Source organism: Myodes glareolus, chromosome 6, assembly GCF_982192425.1.
Source record: "Myodes glareolus chromosome 6, mMyoGla1.1, whole genome shotgun sequence".
Lineage (NCBI taxonomy): Eukaryota > Metazoa > Chordata > Mammalia > Rodentia > Cricetidae > Myodes > Myodes glareolus.
The window spans coordinates 28393951-28415396 of record NC_142031.1 but is presented as its reverse complement, the minus strand read 5'-3'; the positions used below and the strand labels follow the sequence as shown (position 1 = coordinate 28415396).

At 46.0% G+C, this 21446-nt stretch overlaps 1 protein-coding gene across 5 annotated transcripts in view; it reads right to left on the bottom strand.

Moving 5' to 3' along the window:
• Dguok (deoxyguanosine kinase) overlaps positions 1–15183 on the bottom strand; it is a 28200-nt gene extending 13017 nt beyond the window's left edge. The window contains exons 1-2 of one of the 5 annotated variants that reach the window (XM_048416531.3): positions 15001–15177; positions 3752–3864 (exon numbers count right to left, since the gene is read on the bottom strand). In XM_048416531.3, the coding sequence (XP_048272488.3) occupies positions 3752–3864; positions 15001–15142 (255 nt within the window). In that variant the 5' untranslated portion in view covers positions 15143–15177. Of the gene's footprint in view, positions 1–2173; positions 2336–3751; positions 3865–15000 lie in introns of those variants that run through there. The other 4 variants (XM_048416530.3, XM_085690641.2, XM_048416532.3 and 1 more) reach the window with 4 other exon arrangements.
• Between the last annotated feature and the right edge of the window lie 6263 nt (positions 15184–21446).

Genomic DNA, 21446 nt, shown 5'->3' with positions numbered 1-21446 from the left:
TCCAAGTAGACCTGCTCTCAGGCCTGACAACCTAAATTCAATCCCAAGGACCTATCTATTGGAAGTACTGATTCCAGAAGGCTGTCCTCTTTCCCCTTCATTAAATAAATAAATAAACCCCAAAACTCAGGGGCAGGGGAGATGGCTCTGTGGGTAGGAAGGCTTGCTCTGAAAGCATGAGGACTTGTGTTTGAAATCCTAGGACCCACATAAAAAGTAGAACTTTTGTGATTAGAGACAATCAAATCCTGGCTATCCAGTCCAGCTGATAAACCTAGCTTCGGGTTTAATGAGACACTGTAGTAAGGAAATACATCAGAGTGACAGAGGAAAACAATATCCTGTTCTGGCCACCATAGGCCTGTGCGCACTCACATTTGTATATCACACACATGAGAGAGAGAGAAAGGCAGGAAGGCAGGCAGCCTTTAGTATCAAAGGTAACACATGGTGAAGAAAAATGAACAAATTTGCTTACATAAAAACTAAACCAGGGGGCTGGAGAGATGGCTCGGTGGTTAAGAGCATTGCCTGCTCTTCCAAAGGTCCCGAGTTCAATTCCCAGCAACCACATGGTGGCTCACAACCATCTGTAATGAGGTCTGGTGCCCTCTTCTGGCCTGCAGACATATGCACAGACAGAATATTGTATACTAAATAAATAAATATTTAAAAAAAAAAAAAACCAAACTAAACCAGGCCTGGCAGTGGTGATGCATGCCCTTAGTCCCAGCATTTGGGAGGCAGAGGCAGTGGATCTCTGTGAGTTCAAGACCAGCCTGGTCTACAAAATGAGTTCCAGGACAGCCAGAGCTATGCAGAGAAACCCTGTTTCAAAAATCCAAAAAATAAACCAAACCAAACTAAACCAAAAAAAAAAAAACCACAAAAAACAAAACCAAACAAAAAAACAAACAAAACCCCAAAACAAAAAACTAAACCAGATAGGTGTGATGGCATGTGCCTTTAATTTCAGCACTCAGGAGGCAGAGGTCAGAGGTAGAGGCAGGCAGATCTGAGTTCAAGGTCAATTTGGTCTACAGAGCAGGTTCCAGGACAACCCAGGGCTACACTGAGAAACCTTGTCTCGAAAAACCAAAGACTAAACCAAACCAACCAAACAAACAAAAACAAAAACTAAACTAATGGCTGGCGAGATGGCAAAGCAGATTAAGGCACTTGCTAAATCTTAAGATGTGAATCCAAACTCCAGGGCCTACATGGTAGGAGAGAAATGATTCTAGCAGGCTGTTCTTACCTCCACAGGCACACTGTGGGACACGCTGTGGACACACTGTGGGACACGCTGTGAGACACACTGTGGGACTGCACACCTTTCCTTTCCCCACTAGACTGCATCATAAAATACCATATATAGGGGTTGGAGAGATGACACCTACATTGCACCCACATGGCAGTTCACAACTGTCTGTAACTCCAGGTCCAGGAATTTTGACATCCTCACACAGACATTGGCAAAACATCAATGCATGTGAGATAAAAATAAATAAAAATTAAAAATACCATATAGAAAAATAAAAGAAAAATGTATTAACAGAAACATGTATGAGCAGTTTGTTCCAGTTAATATACTTATCTACAATGAGCTCACGAAAACATTACCAAAGAGATGAAGATATTGGGGCACTCCACAAGCATGAGAACTGAGTTTGAATCCCCAGAACCAATGTCAAGCCAGGCACAGTAGCATGGTAATGTCTGTCTATAATCCCAATGTTCCTATAGCAAGATGGAGGGCAGAGTCAGGAGAATACCTGTAACTCCAGGGCCAGTGGATGAACAGAGATTCTGTCTCTCAAAAACAAGGGGGGAAGCCTTCACTGATGTGCACACATGCATATATGTGTGTTCGCACACTCACACACACGCGCGCACACTCACACACACGCGCACACACTCACACACAAACACGGGGTGGGGATGGGGAAATGAGGGAAAGAAAACAATAGAAAAAAATCAAAGGACAAACGGGCAGCCTATTAGTAATAATAACAAAGCAGTTATGACCTAGCATGCAGAGTGCTTGCCTAGCTTGTGGAAGAGTCTGGGTTTAATCCTCAGTCTGATAGAAAATAAGAAAAAAAGAAAAAAAGAAAAAGGAAGAGGAGAAAGAAGGCTGGAGAAGCACACACCATGTTCTCACAGATCTTACCTTCTCTTGAGCATCTCTTTTATTTTTAATCCTTGAGCTCAAATCTATATTAAACTATCTTCACCAATTCCCATCCCCCCCCCCCCCCCAAAAAGAAAGTAAAAGAAAAGGAGGACTGGGGAAACGGCTCAGTCAGAAAATGTTTGCTTTCTAAGCATGTGGACCTGAGTTGGATTCCCAGAACCCACATTAAAAAAACAAACAAATAAATAAACAACAACAAAGCCAGGTATGGTGCAGGGTGTGACCATCTGTGACACAATCCTGGTACTCAGGAAGAGAAAGCAGGAAGACCAAGAGCTCAAGGTAGCCTAGGCTACAAAAGCCTCTCAAAAGGCAAACAGAGACTGGTAAGGTGGATCAGTAGCTAAGAGCGGCCAAGGAGTGGAGAACTCAGCTCCAATACTCTTAAGGTGGAGCAGCAAAGATTTTGTGATTCTATTTTAAAATGTCACTACTTGCTTCTGGAATACTTAGAAAAAAATACAATCTGTTCCTAATTTTTCTAAAATTTTACAAATACATATCTGCATACATACAAGCATATGAACTTGCATGCCTGACGCAAAACATACCTCCAAACAGCATAGCATGCCAGCCACACAGGCAGCATTGCTCTGGACGGGGTAATAAGCCCTGGCGTCCAGACTCACTCTAGGTGTTCTACACACAAAGCACCGGGAGCACTCTCGGTAAACTGAGCAGACAGGAAAGACACTGCACGCTGCGGAGCGCTCACACAAAGTGCCTTCAAAATGGAAAACAGTCCGGGGGAAACCTGGAGGTGTTCGAGAGATTAGGTCTGAGAAGGAGAAAGCCCTCTTAGCCTCAACTGTACACAGCAGCTGTGGTAGCACAGAAAGCTACGACTTAAAAAGGCCCAAGTCATAGGGGTTCAGAGTGGTTCAACATATATAGAACCGATCAATCATTCGTGGCTAAAACAAGACTGAGCCACTCAACCCAAGTTCCAGGTGCCTGCAGGAGTTTCTGAGGCCAGCAGCACATGTTGCCACTCCTTCCCCACCCACAGCTCGAAAGCAAACCTCTGGCTATGGCAAAGTCAGCAGAGCTGACCCCTAGGGCTGAGTGGTGAGGTGTGAGTAAAACACATTGGGTAGGTCCAGCCTGTAAGAGACCTGGAAGACATTTTTAAGACCAATGCCTTAAAAATGTGAGTTGTCTCTGCATTGACCCGAAGGGTGACCAGAAGCTTAGTAAAGTCCCTTCCCATGTCTGTGACGCCCTCATTGACTTTTAATTCTGCCAGTCAGCTTTAATAACAACAATTTAAATACTTAAGGGTAAGAATGACAGCATTCATCTTCAAAGCATGGATGGCTGGGCATGCTTGGGAAACCACAGACAGGAGGCAGGCGCTTACACAGACATACAGAAGCCACAAAAATCAAAACTAAATATATTCAAACAAGTCATATCCTCTGCAGCCTGCTTTCTGGAATGAAGTTATTTAAAATAGACAAGCTGGGCTACTTCATCTCCTTAGAACAAATTAAATTATTCCAAGTGGACTGCTTGCCCATGTCTGCCAACTACCCCCAACAGCTGAAAACTTACTTTTTGGGTGCCAGCAGCTTGGACATTCTGCCATGTGGCTACAGGTTCTGTAGCCACCTGCCACTCTGGGTGAGTATTCGTGAGTAACTTCACAAAGGTGGATTTGCCCACAGCTGCAATGCAAATGGCACGTGTTGGGATGCTTCCCAAATCCGGGTGAAGCAGGCAGCCACTAACCTCTGCCACGAGCGCCCATCTCACGGGAGCAAGGGCCAGCTTTTCCAGCTTCAAAACTTGGCAGCCATATGACTCACTGCCAGCCTGGTGATAGGATGGGCAGCTAACCAGCTACCACAGTGAGCACGGGCAACAGGAAAGAGACATGGCCTTTGGATTCAGGCTGCAGCCTTAATGAATCAACCTCTGAGAGGCAGGGTATCTAGTAACTGTTGAAAACAGAGCCTCCACAGGCGGGGGAGACTGGTGATGTGACTGTATAGCCAGGCTCGAGGGACTCTAAGTTGAAGGAAAGACCATTCTGAGCCTCACCGAGTCAACAAGCCTAAAAACAGAGGTTTGCTAGGGATTGTCAAGCACTGGGGTATGCTAGTAATAAATTACTGGATGCATTTTATCCTCAGAGGACATGGATGATGGGCGCTAAGCAAACACACAGGAAGCTACTAATAAATCATGCTGGGCTGGGAAGGAAAAATGCAGACTGCCTCGGATGCAGCTCAGGAGGCTCAAAAAGGCTCCTTTGAAGAAATGTCACCTAAGGAAGCCCTGAAGGATGAGCAGTCAGTCAGGATGAGGGTGGGTGAAGGTTAACCTACACATGGCAGCAGCATGAACCAAGGTCTGGGAGGAGCAACCCCAGAAGCAGCTGGTAGGGATGTAGGGTGCGAGGGAGAAGAGTGGTTGGGGATGGGGGTAGTCAGGCAGACAGGCAGTCAAGTGCAGGCCACACAGGGCCTCACAGGTTTGACCTCTTCGGGCAAAGGTAAGTCAGAAGCAATGGGTTTCAGCAGGGAAATGACAAGACTCCTTCTCAGCTTTTAATTTTTTATTGTGTATGAGTGTCTTGGCCTGTATGCATGTATGTCTGTATACCACCTGTGTGCCTGGAACTCACACAGACCAAAAAGGGCGTCAGATCCCCTGGAATTGGAGGTCTGGATGATTGTGAGTTACCACGGGGGTGCTGGGAACTGAACCCAGGTCTTCTGTAATAGCAATAAAATGTTCTTACCACTGACCCCTCCTCCTCACCTTTTAAAGACCACGCCACCACCTGTAAGAATGGGCTGACGCAACATTTGGAGAGCAAGCCCTGCCCCTCACCAGGAAAGCATACTAGAGTCAACCTTGTTAATGCAGGTGTGAGTGAGCCAGCTTCAAAACTGTAAACTCGTGAGAGCTGTCTGCATTTCACACCTGGTGAACCAACTCTACAGCTGCCCCGGCCCAGACCCAAGGATATGACTTGGCCCGCCCCATCATCCACCCCATCTGTGATCTGCTGGAGCACATGAAGGGATCTGACCTGCAGACCCAAAGCTGAGGATCTCCATGACACAGGGTAACAACAGGATATCCAAGGAGTCCCAGTGAGGGCCCAGCATCAGTAGTGTAGCAGAAACAGGAGGCCTCAAACCAGACTAATGACTCTTTGCAATGAACACTTGCAAGTAAAGATACATGAACAACGGGGTTCACAGCGAGACTCACTGTGTCACACTGCAGCTTCCATGATGAGATTAAGTTTTCCCCTTTTCTTAAATTTTGTTTTATTTGGGGGGAATAGTTAGTATTAATGGGAATGATGGGGAAATGAATAGGATCAAGATACATGATGTAAAAGACACATAGAATAAAAAAAGAATAAAGATTTTTAACGTAAAAAGAAGACTGGGCTAAAGCAGAAGTCATTAAAACAGTTAATTGTGGCTTGAACCAACCTAGTCCCACAAGACCCTACTGATTTCCATTCACACCTACATCTAGCACATCTCTGTCCTGAGCTCCAGGTGGACAGAACCTTCTGGACATCCCAGGCACAGCTCAAAGTCAGTGTATTCCCCAGATAAACTCATCCTCCACTCCACGCGGAGCTCCCCCACCCTCCAGACCTAGAGCATGGTAACATCTGCTGCTGTCAGAGCGGCCTCCTCTGCCAGACCTCCAGAGGCCCCAAGGCCATTTGCTTGTATCTCTTAACTTTTCCTTGTTTGTTCCTTTTCTGTTTGCACCTCCATATCAGGACCAGTATGGTCCCCCGCCTCTCTTACTCTAGCTGTTCTCTCTGCAACTGAACCTCCACACTGCAGCTGTTGCATGTGAAGTACATCTTAAAATGCTGCCAGGATTGGGTGTGGTGGTGTACCCCTGTACACTCAGAAATGCTGGGGCAGGAAGTTCATGAGTTTGAGGCCAGTTGGGGTTAGACAGTAAGTATGAGGCCAGCCAGGATACATAATGAGACACTGTCTCAATACCAAAATCCTATTGCTTTCATCAACAACAACATATACATATACATACATATATATCTCCACCCATCACCTGGGGGTGAGGTGGCGTGCCATGACATGCATATGGGGATGAGAAGACAAACTGTGGGAGTTGGGTCTCTTCATGTGGGTCCTGGGGATCAAATTCGGGCCATCAGCCTTCACAGAAGACATCTTTGCTTCCTAAGCCATCTCACCAGCCTTTGTTTTTCCTAAAAGTACACTCATTTATTTTATGTACAATGGTGGGTGTGTGGAGGTCAGACGACAGCTTATGAGAGTTTAGCTCTCTCCTTTCATGCGGGTCCTAGAGTTGAGCTCAGGCAGTCAGGGCTGGCAGCAGGTGTCTTCATCTGCTGAGCCCTCCTGCTGGCCCTACTGCCTTCCTCTAAGCAGGGTCTGGATATAATAGGACCTGGCCCCTCCCTACCCTTTCAGGCCTCAGCTTTCCAGCTGCCCCAACGCCTTGCACCCCTACTCATACATGATCTCTCCTGAAAGCAGGACTGCACTGCTCTCACATCTGCTGGAGCACGCCCTTTCCATTCCTGGTCAATTCCTACCCAGCCGTCAAGAGTTTGCTCAGACGGCCCTCAGGTGCCAAGACCTCTACACTGGGCTAGCTAATCCTTTCTGAGTGGCATGGTGTTCTAGACGGGACTCCATCATTACAATAACAACTGTTTCTCCAGGCAGAGGATGGGGCTTTGCTAGGACTGAAAACCAAAACTAGCCCCATATTCTGCCTCCACAAACAAAATATTAATTTCAGTTCCCTTCAAAAAGGACCAATGTGAAATGTGGTGGCTGACACCTCTGATCCCAGCACCTGGGAGGCTGAGGCAGAGGCAGGCAGATCTCTTTGAGCTTGAGGCCACCTGGTCTACATACTGAGTTCTAGACAAGACAAAACTATGTACTGAGACCTTCTCTTTAGGAAAAAAGGGGGGAAAAGCCTTCAGAAGGGCCCTGAAACTCATCTCTGTTATTAGAAGTGGTCTTTCTCTGGGACTCCAAATGGAACCAAGAGAGAGAGGAAGAGGGAGAGAGGATGTGTGTGACTGATCAGAAGTGCCATGTCTCAGCAGGGAGCCCACACATCAATCTGTGGCATTCATCACCAGCACCCCACTCCTCCGAGAACACAGGAGAAGCACAAACAGTTTGCAGTCACGCTCTTCTCTGTCCCACCTCCACCCAACTCTGCCTGTTCATCTTGCTCTGCCTCTGCTCTTCCCACACAGGGGTGAGTAAATGCTTTCCCTTCCCTCGCAGCTCCAGGCCAGCAGCTTAATCCTTCCTCTTCCAAGTCCAACGTCTCACCTTTAATCACAGTGACTTCTTTAGTTAGCTCCCAAGTCCTACTACGTTGGAGAGTTACCAACAGGCTGAGGTGCTGCCTGTACTGAGTGGATATCAGCTTAAAATATGTGGCCTAGATAGCTAATATTTAGAGTGTAGGTTGTTGAGTAAGTCTTAAAGATAGTCCTTGTATTTAGGCTGAAAGGTTGTTTAGACATTTCCAATGATATCTCCCTGTGCCATGACGTGTGCAGAGGACAGAGGACAGCTGCGGGAGCGGTTTCTCTTCCACCACACGAGGCCCTGGGAACTGAATTCAGGTCCGTGGATTTGGCAGCAAGTGCCTTTACCCACGGTGCCATCTTGCCGGCTCCTGAGAACTACTTACCATAATATGAAAAAACAAGGCATTGTGGCTTGTGCCCATAAGCTCTGCAACTGGGAGGCCAAGAATAGAGGAAAACTACTGCAAGCTGGAGGCCAGCCTGGGCTACAGAACATATTCCAGGCCAGCCTCAGCTATGAAGTGAGACTGTCTCAAAACAAACAAACAAACAAACAGTTAAAAAATAAGACAAAAAGGTGAAGGCAGCTGCTCTGCTGATTGGATCTGCTTGACTCTCTGAAAGGGAGAGATGGGAGGCCTCTGCAGGCTAGGGAGCACCAGTTTCCTACCTGAGATCAGAGGGTGCCAGTTCATTACAGGGCAGTCAGAACTCTGAGATTTCGAGTCCTACCAGTTAAATATTCAAAACCTGGATTGTCAACAAATACAATGGAAAACCTACAGTTCCAATTATTGGAACAACCACTTTTGATGTTCAGGGCACCCTGTGCACAGCTCCCACCAATACCAAGCCTTCTAGAAAGCCAGCTTAGTAACCAGAAGTCAACAGCATCATAGAAAGACAGTAGGCAGTGAGGGAAGGTTCCGAGAACTGTGAAAGCCTGGGTAGCTCACTATGGGGTATAGCATTTACTGAATGAATACCATTAAAACTGAGCTGTGCCAGGCAGTGGTGGCACATGCCTTTAATCCCAGCACTCGGGAGGCAGAGGCAGGTGGATCTCTGTGAGTTTGAGGCCAGCCTGGTTTACAGAGAGAGTTCCAGGACAGGCTGCAAAACTACAGAGAAACCCTGTCTCGAAAAACCAAAAGGAAAAAAAAAAAAAAAAAAAGAACTGAGCTGTGCCCAGGCACCATCCATACATGTGGAATTATCACTTCAATAATGCAAGGATTTAAATAACGTCTGGAGATGGTGTAAACGTTCAGTGTTGTCATTGCTACTGTTCTTCCAGAGGACCTTAGTTCAATTCTTAGCACCCACATTGGACAACTCACTATAACGCCAGTCCAGGGGATCCAGTGCCCTCTTCTGGCCTCAACAGGTATTGCATGCAGGTGCACAAGCACACCCCCCCCCATAGTTAAAAGACAATAAAATAAAACCTTAAAGACAAATGTCTTAAAGTGTTCTCAGAGGTTTCACAGCGGGGTGTGGCTCTCCACTACCACAGAGGCTTGCTACTGACAAGAATACCATGACTACAGCAGCCTCCCCTCAGATAATTTTTTTTAGTCTTGGAGTTGGCACAACTCAGAGCCCCCTGCCACTGCTATTGGTCTCACTGTGTCCCACCTCTGGGTCTCCCTTTAGAGACTGAGCTGTTGGGATACTCTACGTTGAATACACGGGAAGTTCTTTCCTATTACTTCACCATGTGAGTTTCTATCTTTAAGACGGTCCTGCCTCAAACCTGACAGTTCTGCTGGAACTGCTCATCTTTTCCCAAACCATGGCCTTTTCTTCCCACAAATGGTTCTATAACTGCATGCTTGTTATAGTTAATTGTGCTACAATATGGTAGAGACAGAAGCTGACCTAATGCCCCAGATGCCATATTTTCTATATTCTAAATTTAATATACCAGCATCTCATGGGAACTTTTAAAATACACTATCATCTCTGGGCATTTTCTCTTTTTTGGGGGGTAGGGGAGAGTTCAAGACAGGGTTTCTCTGTGTAGCCCTGGCTGTCCTGGAACTAGCTCTGTAGATCAGGCTGGCCTCAAACTCAAAGATCCACTTGCTTGTGCCTCCCTAGTGCTGGAATTAAAGGTGTGCACCACCATACCAGGCATTTTCTTTTCCTCGATAAGATGAAAAACATGAGGGAAAAAAATTCAAAAGCCTTTACTAAAGTCAAAGGGCAGCAAATATAAATAAGACGTTCAGAATATTGAAAACTTTCTTCCCAAGAAAATGTAGTCTTAGCCGGGAGGTGGTGGCGCACGCCTTTAATCCCAGCACTTGGGAGGCAGAGGCAGAGGCAGGCGGATCTCTGTGAGTTTGAGCCTGGCCTGGTCTACAAGAGGTAGTTCCAGGACAGGCTCCAAAGCTACAGAGAAACCTTGTCTGTAAAGAGAAAGAGAGAGAGAGAGAGAGAGAGAGAGAGAGAGAGAGAGAGAGAGAGAGAAGTCAGGAACTGCATCTGCAGCCATGTGTGCTCAACCGCAGAAGCTCTCTGAGCACGCCGGCCGAGTGTGTGCACTCATCCCACAGAAGCTCGCAGAGCACCTACTAAGTGGTTCTGTAGCTAAGATGAGCTCTGCCCTCACAGTCCTTCCTCTTCTCCAACCTTGACACTAAGCCCAGGACCATAAAAGTTCTAATCCTAAAAGTATTCTGGGAAAACTTAGTCAACAAGCGTTAAAGAAACTTAGTAAGTTTATTTGGTTTCTTTCTTTCTTTTTCTTTCTCCTCATGGGAAACTATTTACAAGGGGAAAAGGTTTTTCCTCCCTCAGAACATGATGAGAACTAGCCTTGCTGCAGGAGAGAGCTGACTGGCGGAGCCCTCCTTCCCCACTGTGCCTGTGACTCTGAAGCCTCCTTGAACTCTCTCCAGGTCCACTCCATCTCTAGGCAGAACTAATCACTGCCTGCTCTAGTTCACCAAGGCATCAGACTGTAATTATTTGTTCATTCTTGCCTGCTCACCAGGCTGGGAGCTCGCTTTATGAAGACAGACTCCTTCCCATGCTGGGAGCCCGACCAGGTACTAATAATAGAAATGGGGGGATATGAATGAGGTGACTCACAGAGACAAGAGAATCCAGTATTAGAAATAGGTAGGTTCTTCCCCACAAGGATTCTTTGCTCATTTTAAAAATTTGATACAAGTAAAAGACACATCAGTATGCATAAGGTATCTTTCTGAATGCAGGAAAAACATGAATTTAGCAAAGCCCTCTACACACAAGACTCCAAACTGGAGGAATTTACTGTCTCCTCTTCTCACAGTAGGTCTATGAATGTGAAAAAAATCAGAATGGACTCAGATGGCCCAATGATATGGGCATCTCATATGGCAACTTGTACGTCAAAAGGGGTTTGTAGTCACACAATAACGAACTTCAGGAGACATATATCCTGGACGAACAAAACTAGAAGATCAGCTAGGGATTTTATTGTTTGGACTTTCAGGAGTTCTAGGTGCCAAACTTTGGCCTGCAGTCAGGATCACACCCAAAGCCATCCCTTTTCCTCTGCGTACCAATGACTAACTCCCACATAGATGAGCTAGGACAGGACTCTGAGAGAAAGGCAGGACAATGCAAAGCTAAACAGGGCACCGGTGACTCCAACCCAGGGAAGGTACTGAACGTGCAATCGCAACAGCACTTAGGTGCACACAGTTAAGGGTAGGAAGTTCTGCCAGCCCACACAGGATGAGTAACTCTGTGTGGGACATGTCATCTGAGTGTGTGGTGATGGGAGCAACTGGTGACTAAAGCCAAGTCAGACACAGTCTTCCAGGTCGCTCTGCTTTCCCTACTCCTACCTGTCCCCAGCTCCATGCCTGGCATCTTAGCCCCATGACCAGTCTCTCTGCACTTTGGGTACAGTCAGTCTGCTCAGGTCTCCTCAGTGCGTCTCACAGACTCCTCAGCCAAAATGTATCACTCTTATCTCTTCAGAACATCTCTTCCTTTAATGCATCCTCTGCTTCCTGAGTCACAATCCAAACCATAACCCTGAGCACCCTCCTCCTCTACTAACCTCTAAGAAGCCACTAAGTCCTTGGCAATCTCAACTTCAGACAACCCTTTGAACTGCCATTTCTTTCTCTCTCCATTCAAGCCCGTGTCGTCTTTCCTCCAACTACAACAAAAAAATCAGTTTATTTACTCTAGACCTTTCCAGTTCACTTGTGCATTGAACAAACTGGAAAAGATATGGGTCCTGCAACAAACCTGACATGGAAAGTGTCCACTCTATGAAGCATTTGTTCATTCACTTACTGTAGTAAGTGATCTGGTTATGGCACACTAACTTCAACTTTACAGTAGCCAAGACGGCCGCCTGCTGCCAACAGGATAAACTAGCATCTACGGGTTCACCAACATTGGGCCAGTCATCCTCTGTGAACCTCTTGTTCTGCCACTACCTTATTTTTCTTGTTACTAAGGCAAACTACCTGACAAAACAATCGAAGGAAGGAAGGATTTGTTTCACAGTTTGAGTCTGTCATGGGGAGGAAGTCATGGCATCAGGAGGGTAGGGCTGTTTTGCATCAAAAAACAGGAAGACAGAAAGATGAATGCTGTTACTCTGACCTCCACATGGGAGCCATGACACAAATACACAAACACAATAGAAAAATGTAATAAAGTAAAAAAAATGCATTCTAGTAATTAGACCATTTTTTAAAATAAGCTCACTAACATGTTTTAATCTTTCACAAAAAGAAAAATTGGTGGGCAGTAGTGGCTCACACCTTTAATTCCAGCACTCACGAGGCAGAGGCAGGAGGATCTCTGAGTCCAAGGCCAGCCTGGTCTACACAGAGAAACCCTGTCTCAAAAACAAAACCCCCCTCTAAAAACAAAAATGTGCAAACCGTCTTCCAATTGCAGCTATCAACCCATGCATGCTCGTCTAGGAAGCAGGCCAGCTGTTTCACCCTCCCTCTGCAATTCTTCACCCCCTTCTCCTGGAATCTGTGACAACTAGGCTTTCAAGTCTCCTCCTGAAACTGTTCAACATCACCCAACTCTCCACTCAAACAGTACTACCCATCCACATTCCCTCCCTTTAACAGATCTGCTCGGCTTCCAGGATGTCACTGTCTTTCTTTCTCCTACCTCAGCAGCTTCTCTTCTCAGTCTCCTGTGCCCACTACTCCTCATCTTCCCGACTCTTAAGGTCCTCAGGCCACAGGACTTTCCTTCACTACAGTCTTCTGGTTTAAATGCCATCTACATGTCTAGCGCTGCATCTTCCACTCACGACCCAACAGCACATTCAACCCTTCTACTTGGTTATCCAATAGCTGCACAGCAAACCCAAAACATCCTTAAGACTCTTGAAAGCCGAGCAAGTGGTGGTGGCGCACGCCTTTAATCCCAGCACTCACGAGGCAGAGACAGGCAGATCTCTGTGAGTTAGAGGAGAGCCAGCCTGGTCTACAATAGTAGTTCCATGGGGAAAACCCGACTCTTGAAACCACTAACACAATCTGTTCTTCCCAGACTTCTAAGACAATCTGAGCTGGGTGTGTTACTATAAGATCAGCTTGAGCTCCACAGGAGTTCAAGGCCAGCCTGAACTACAGAAGCAAGATTCTGATGGGGGGGGCACAAGACACAAAAACAAAAAAAAATGGTCTGGGCTAGAGAAATGGCTTAGCAGTTAAGAGTACCTCCCAGAGGACCTGAATTTGGTTCCCACTACCCATGCAGGTGGCTCACACCTGTAACTCTCCAGCCTATGAGGGAACCTGCACATGCTCACACACAGAACAAACTAAAACCAAAATAATCTTTAAAACATTTTTAAAAAAGGCTGGGATGGACTTCAGTGGCACGAATAAAACAAGTAAGCAAGCAAATACACATTTAAAGAAAAATCCAAACTAAGTCTTCCAGGCTGTCCAAGTGAAAACGACTGAGGTCATCACTGACCCGTCCAACAATACATGGCTCATCTATCAGCAGGCCCGGCTGGCCCTACCTTAAAATGTAACCTTCACCTGGGCCCAACTTATCCTGTCACCACTGCAATGGCTTTCCGAACGAAGTCTTCCACTTTCAATGCAATGGACAGGTGATGCCTTTGTCCTTCAACTCCTCAAACCACTGAATGGCTTCCTGTCTCAGGGTAAAACCCACGATGATTTCTGGAATCTACACACCCTGGTCTTCCTTCATCTACCTACCCTCATCTCCCTCCACTGCTTTCTGTCATTCCATTTTGGCCGAGATGCATTCCCTCCTGTTCACTGCACACACCATTCGATCCCCAAGTTTTCCTACTTGCTCTGCCTGGACTGAGGCTCCTTAGCTACTCACACGGTTCACTCTCTCACATCATCGACTCTCAGCTCTAGAAAACAATCATCCTCAACCTCTCATCCTTGATCTTTCTTCATCTTCCTCATCACTGCCTTCACTGTTCACCTTGCTCACCCTATAGTTTAACAGGGACCGACCTGTGTATCTCTCCCTCTTCAAATTCCACCAGTGGAGAATTTTCAAATGCTCTGCTCATGGCTATGTCTTCAGGGCAAGAACAGTGCTGGCACAGGGAAGCTGGAAATAGGGTGATTTGTTGTATGAATGAAATGAGAAACACTATCTGCTGCTGGACTGTCTTCAGCACTCCATACCTGCTGATCCCATTATGAACCAGTGTCTGTGCACATGTCAGCGCCCTCAGAATTTAGCAACATTTCAAGTTGAACCATTTTGCTTCAATGTTGCGCTTTTTTTTTCTTTTTAACTTAAGATGCTGAACTACTTGTAACCAAAAATGTTATACATATTTCTAAGTTTAAAAATGAGATTTTTTTCAAAAGAAGCAAACAAATGTCTGTGAGTTCGAGACCATCTTGGTTTAAATGCCAAGTTCCAAGCCAGCTAGGGCTACATAGTGACTGTCTCAAAATAAAATAAAACAACACCGTAAAAATTCACAGTGCAGTTAAAATGGGGGTACGGCAAAATAGTGAAGACGGGATCTGTTAAGAACTGAATCTAAATAAACAATGGGTCATTTTGAAGTGTATGTCCCGAATACTGCATGTGGCACACTAAAATTACCTTGAATTCTATGTAAACTGGGCATTTATTTTTATTCTTGCTAAATCTGGCAATCCTATTTTAGAAAAACAAATGGCACACTGTAGCGTCTATTTCTAGCGAAAGAAACACGCCAGTAAACCCGTATCATTCTGGGGCTATCTGCAGCTTGCGTGGCTTTTACGTCCCCATGGGTGAGTAGGCGGGCGGGTTCTGAGGCCCAATGTCCCCAAAGTCAAAATGCACGGTGCACTGTGGGAGAAAAACCCTGACAAGCAGAAACAGCAGGTCGGGTGGTGGCAGCAGAAGGGGGTGAAGTGGGCCGGATCTGAGCCCAGTTTCCTTCCCCAGCCTGTCAGTCACCTACTCGGCGGAGGCCAAGGCTCGAAAGCCACTTTCTGGCCCTTACCGATGTTGCCTTCGATGGCGAGCCTTCGGGGGCCGCCCCCGTCGTGCATGGACCTGGCGCGTGGCGGGTCCATGAGCGCTTTCAGAGCCAGGGAGCGGAAGGGCGCTCGGAGTCGACGCAGAAGGAAGCGACCTGCATCCATCCTAACCAAGCTCCACGAGGCGGGCACTTCCGCCGAGGGCACTTCCTCCTGCCGTACCGCCGCTAGCGGCGCGCCTCTGACGTCAGAGGACCGCCAGGCAGGAAATGGCAGTTTTTAGCTTTTAGCTCTCTAAGAGGCGGGGCGTGGGTGGGGAGGGGTGAGGAGAGGCCTAAGGGGCAGCTCTGCTCTCCTTGCTTGTAGGGACGCTGTGGCGCTGTCGCTGCGTTTCGATGTAGGAGGGTTTGCTAACTGGTGGAGTTAAGGCGTTTATAGCTCTTTGTTGTTGTTTTAATTACATTTATGTTTGTATGCATGTATACACACATACACACATGTTTATTTGTTTACTTATTTGTAGTGTGTGCGGAGTTCAGAGGACAATTTGCAGGAAAGGGTCTCTGTTTTCACTATGTGGGTTCTGGAATCGAACTTAGACTGTCAGGCAAAGTGGCAAGTGACTTTGGAAACTATGGTCTTGGGTAGGCTAACCTTTGAATTTTAATAGACAAATCAAAATGCATGGAGGGTTTGGGATATAGCTTAATTGTAAAGTACCTGCCTACCATGCACAAAGCCCTGGGTCGATTTCTCAACACCATAAAAACTGTAACTAAAAATCGTAAGTTACACTTATTTATTTCGAGACAAGGTCTCATGTCATGTAATTTGGTCTGATCCTCCTGCCACCCCCTCCCAAGGGGTGGGATTACATGTGTGCTCCAACCTGCCAGCTATGTATTATTTTATATATGTGGTGAGGGTACACATGTGAGGGTTAGGACAACTTCTAGGAGCCTGTTCTCTCCTTCCACCTTGCGGGGTTCTGAAGGTCAAACTCAGGTTGTCAATCTTGGCAGCTAGTGTTTTTACCCACTGAGCCATCTTACTGGCCCTAAGTGGCTCCTTCCCCCAGAATTTGGGAAATTATTGCCTGAAGGAAGAAACTGGACATTTTAAGGAGGGGAACACCATCCAGTAACTTACACAAGAAATGCTTCTCATTCCATGTAACTGCAGCATGATGTTGGGTCTTTTTTTTTTCTTCACATCCATAAGCCATTTATTTGGGAACGTGGGCATAGTTTTCTAGGATACTTCTTGCTGATTGGGGATGGGCCATTATTTTTACATTGAGGATTCAGCTTATATCCATTTCTTATTTTGACTTTTAAATAAGCAAAATGTTCACTCAAATCACTGAAGAGTGTCGAATCTGCGATAGGCTTGGTGACATGGAGGAGAGCGGTGCAAAGGATTCAGAATATGATGTGCAGTGGGAAGAGAGGAGGTACTGGAGAGACATTTTGGGACATAAAACCTACAGTCGTACAGTGGCCAGAGAGCTGTGACCCGCAGAGTCAGGAAGAGATCTGAGCTGTGTCAACAGGAAGACTTGACTGACTTGTCCCCTGACTCCATACATATATACAAGTTGACTAAATTCACATTTGTATATCTATACTTTTTTTTAAAAAGTAGATTGAAGACTAAGGGTAATGGTGGCAGGTAGTTCAGTTGATGTAAAGTTTGCGTGGCATACACAAAACCTTGGGTTGAATCTCCAGCTCAAAAAAATCCTAGTGTGATGTCATAAACCTGTAATCTTAGAACTTGAGAGGTAGAGGCAGGAGGATCAGAATTTCAAAGTCATTCTTGACTACACAATTCATTTGAGACCATCTTGGGACACACAAGTCTGTCTCAAAAAGGGAGGGGGGGGCTTGCAAGATGACTTACGGGTGCTTGCTGCTAAGCTTGTCTGCCTGAGTGCAGCGGTCCTCCAGTCCCACATGGTGAAATGCAAAAACCAATTCCCGAAAAGTGTCCTATGACCTCTACATGTATGCCTCGGCACATGTATGTTCTCCCCACTAAATAATTAAAAAAGGAATAAAAATATTAAAATTTTAAATGTGTAGAAAATTTAGGATAATCTATGTGGGATGCTGATGGAGATTGGAGCTGCTAAATTTCACCCATTTCCACTGTCACACCAGTAGCCATCTCTGTGTGAAAATATCCTTTATATTTCTTTGCTTGATTAAATTCAGAGCTGGGAAATATTTACACACACACACACACACACATACACACACATATACACACCACACTCCTCCCAAGTTTGAGAGGCTCTCTTTGTCCTCAGGGTGGTTGTGAAGTTCGCTGAGGAACTTGTCTTCAGATATAGGTAAATACAGACAATTAAACTCCTAAAAATTAGAGTGTCTAAGAGTTGGATTTTACAAACTTGTAAAAATGTACTGAGGACCAGGCAGTGGTGGCACACTTATTTCATCCCAGCACCTGGGAGGCAGAGGCAGGCAGATCTCTGTGATTTCGAGGCCAGCCTGGTCTACAAAAGCTAGTTCCAGGACAGGCTGCAAAGCTACAGAGAAACCTTGTCTCGAGAAAACAAACAAACAAACAAACAAAAATGTACTGTGGGAAGACAGGTATTATAGCTCATGTCTGTGATCCTAGCACTTGAGAGGCTGAGTTGGGAGGAGAGTTGCAATTCAAGCCTTTCAATGTGAGGCTGGGGCCTTGTTCTAAAGAAATAAGGGGCTGTTAAGATGAGTCACCTTGGGACTGGAGAGATGGCTTAACAGGTTAAGAGCACTTGCTGTTCTTGTAGAGGACCTGGGTTTGGTTCCCGCAAACATGTTCTTTTTTTAAAGATGGAGTCTCAGTCTCACTATGTAGCTCAGGCTGTTCTTGAAATCAGTATTTCTCAGCCTTCTCAGTGTTTTGGTTATAGGCATATGTCATCATATCTTTTTTTTTTTATTTCGGTTTTATCATGTGAATTAATGAACAAAACCATTTTTTTGCCTAGTTGTCTTCCAGATATCCTGATGCCATTATTAGTAATGATCTTTCTATCATTTTTTATATTTATTACATGTATGCCATTCATAAAATTAATCATGCTAGTTATGGTAACAGTAACAACCACAGTACCCTTGGAGGGGGAAGTGGGATAATCAGGAGCTCGGGGTGTTTTCAGCTACATAAGGAATTTGAGGCCAGCCCTGGGCTACAGAAGACCTGGTATAATCTTTTTATTTTCAGTATCTCTTTAGTTCCAATTTTAAATTCCTAAGAGAAAGAACGTGTGGCCAGAGGCTAGGATCTCACGAGTGACATGGGGACTGAATACAGTTGCTTTTCTTATTGCTGTAGCAAGACACCCGACAGAAGCTCGCTAGAGAGGAAAGGTTTGTTTTGGCTCTTGGTTTTGGAAGGATTTCAGTCCACTAGAGTGGGGAGGAATGGCAGGGGTTTTATAATGAACCAAGAGACAGAGAGCACAGGCAGAGCTGGGGGTAAAGCCAGGAGGGGGGTCTAACCTTTAAAGGCCCACCCCTAGAGACGGACCTACGTCCTCCAGACAGGCCCTGGTTCAAAGGCCTGCAAAATAGTGCCCTAGGTTGGGGACAGATTAAAATCATCAGCCTATGAGTGATTTTAGATTCCAGCCTTTACAAGGGGCAGGTGCCTTCTCTATGCCTAAGGAGGGGCAACTAGGGTCAATTAAAGTAGTTCCTCCTCAGAGTGATTAGTTCCTACTAACTGATATCAATATCAATCATCCCAGCTCAGGTGCTGGCCAGAGGAAAGTTGTGGCTGTTGTCTAATGGAATCTCCCATTTACCTTGGAGAATGAGCTCCTTCCTGCTCCTGGCGGTTGTGAGACAGCCACTGGAGTTAATGCATAGGGGCCGTGGCTGCCTTGCCAGAACTCTAGCCAGGCAGCTTCCTTTCCCTCATCCCACTTTGCTAAGCATCTGCTGTATGTCAGGTTCCCTGCTTAGCTCTCCAAGTGCAGCTCTGAAGGATGGATTAGTTTTCAAGCTCTTACACATGCTGCTGTCGTAAATAAAGCTGACAACACATTAAAGGCTGTGCCATCATTCAAACGTGTGAGACAAATGTTCCAAAAGGTGGCTTTCTTAGGCATCTATTTACTTAGCATACAAGGGGTGTGTGCAGATTCATGTGCACACAGATACGTGTACATGCATGAGTGCACCTGTAGAAGTCAGAGGACAACCTTGGGCTTGTGTTCTTGCCTTCTACCTTGTTCAAGGCAGGATTTCTTGTTGTTTACCACTATGTGTGCCAGGATGTCTGACCCAGGGGCTTCTGTGTATTCTAATGTCTCTGCTTCCATCTCGCTGTAAGGAGCACTGGGTTACAGATGGGTGCTACTGCGTCCAGCTTGTATGCATTCTGGGGATCCCAGCTCGGGTCCTTAGACATGCACAGCACGCGCTTTACCCACCGAGCCATCCCCCTAGCCTCCTTTTGGGTATTTTCTTCTTATTTTCAAACCACAGTACCTCTCTTTATCAGCAGATAACTTGGCATCAGCTAAAGAATCTAGAACAAGGGACTGGAGGGCTATTAAGATCACTTGTTCCATTGTGAACATTGGAGTTCAGGTTCCAGGATTTATGTAACTTGCTAAATTTGTAGGCATTCCCACAAAAGTCTGTAACTGTAGCACTAAGGTGGGTGAAGACACAAGGATTGCTGGGGTTTTCTGGTCTCTAGCCTAGCTTAGAAAGCACAAGCCCCAGATTCAGGGAGGGATCCTACCTCAAAGGAACAGGCAGAAAACGACAGAGGACGACACTGGATGCCCTCTCTGTGTAAAGCACCCCCCCCCAACACACATGCTTATACTCACACAGATACATATTAATTCATTAAAAGTTTAACGGCCCTAAGATTGTGTTTTTGTGTTGGTTTGAAAGTGAAGAAATAGTGGTGTAGAGGTAAGAGGGGAGATGCAGAAGTCAGATGGGTATGGAGGATGGGGAGGGTGGGACTAATCAGTCTGCCCACTGTCCTGCCAGGTGGACAGATGTAGATTCCGGAGCATTTTTTTTTAGAGTAAGTTGATCTCTACCTGTCCTTGGATCCTCTGTGTGTGTGTATTGCTTATCTGTGTATTGTGTGTGCAGCTTGTTCATTGTGTGTGTTGTATGTGTGTGTCCCTCGGCTTGGCTTTCAACAGCCAGACTCTTGGAGAAGTGCCTGAGGAAGCACACATATAAGGTCAAAGAGCTCTTGTGTTCCCAGGGTGCACCCTCACAAGTCCTGGGACTGTGGATGCTGGCTTCTTACTTCTAACTTGGCTTAGACTCAAGAGCAATGTGTGTGGGTTAGCTGCAACAAACCCTCCAAAGGGCTTTTGCTGACCAAGGCTCTTCCGCCTCTTCCAAGCAGCCTTACTGGGTCCTCCCCAGAGACTTCTGTAGGAAGTCACACACAAATCCCGATTCCAGGATCTGCTTCTGGAAAATAGATCCTAAGATTACATTCCTCCAAGGAGTCTTGGAGACATGCTCTCCCTCCCACTGCTCCCAAAATTCAAGTGTGGGCTACTGCCCAAGAATTTGAGGTCTCTGTACTTGGCCGCTGGGCCCCCACTGTCTCTAAGTGTGTATGTTTGCAATGGCTGGGGGCCAGGCTATATTTTCAGGATCAAGGAGGCCAGGCCTAGGCAGACGAAGAAAAGGACATCAGGCAGAAATGAGGGCCTCCTTCTGATCCTAACTAACAGGGTAACCCAGTAACTAGCAGCATAGCTATGTGACAGGGAGTGGTACGTAAAAGGACATTCAGAAGAGTTAAGGTCTGGGTGAAGACTTCTTAGAAACAAGAGAACTCAAGTGTACGACACTAAAACCGGTGTTATCTCTTCAGTGCCATTTTCTCCTCATTCCTTGAACACTGATAAGAACAGGAACAACATATTTGGCAAGGTGGGAGTAAGAACTCAGCTTTTAAAGATATGAGCTCTATGTGGGGATATTTACAGCACTCACTTCAAGAGCAGTGTGGGGACTAGAACTGTGTGAGGGATTCGAGAGATGCTCAGTGGGTAAGAGCTCTTGCTCCTCTTACAGAGTGCCTGACTTTGGTGCCTAGAATCCTTTATGGGTGACTCACAGTTGCCTGTAACTCCAGCTCCAGGGGATCCTGTGATCTTTTCAGGTACATGCACATATAATCACAACCCCCCCCACATAATTAAAAAAATAATGAAAAAGATGGCTGGAGAGATGGCTCAGTGGTTAAGAGCACTGGTTGCTCTTACAGAGGACCCAGATTCAATTCCTAGCACCTGTGTGACAGCTCACACCCATCTGTAACTCCAGTACCAGGGGATGCAATGCCCTCTCCCGTCCTTCCTGGGTACTGCACACAGGTGATACACAGAAATACAGGCAAAACACTATACACATAGATACATCTAACAAGGAGCAGGAGGAGGAATAACACCTGAAAATCC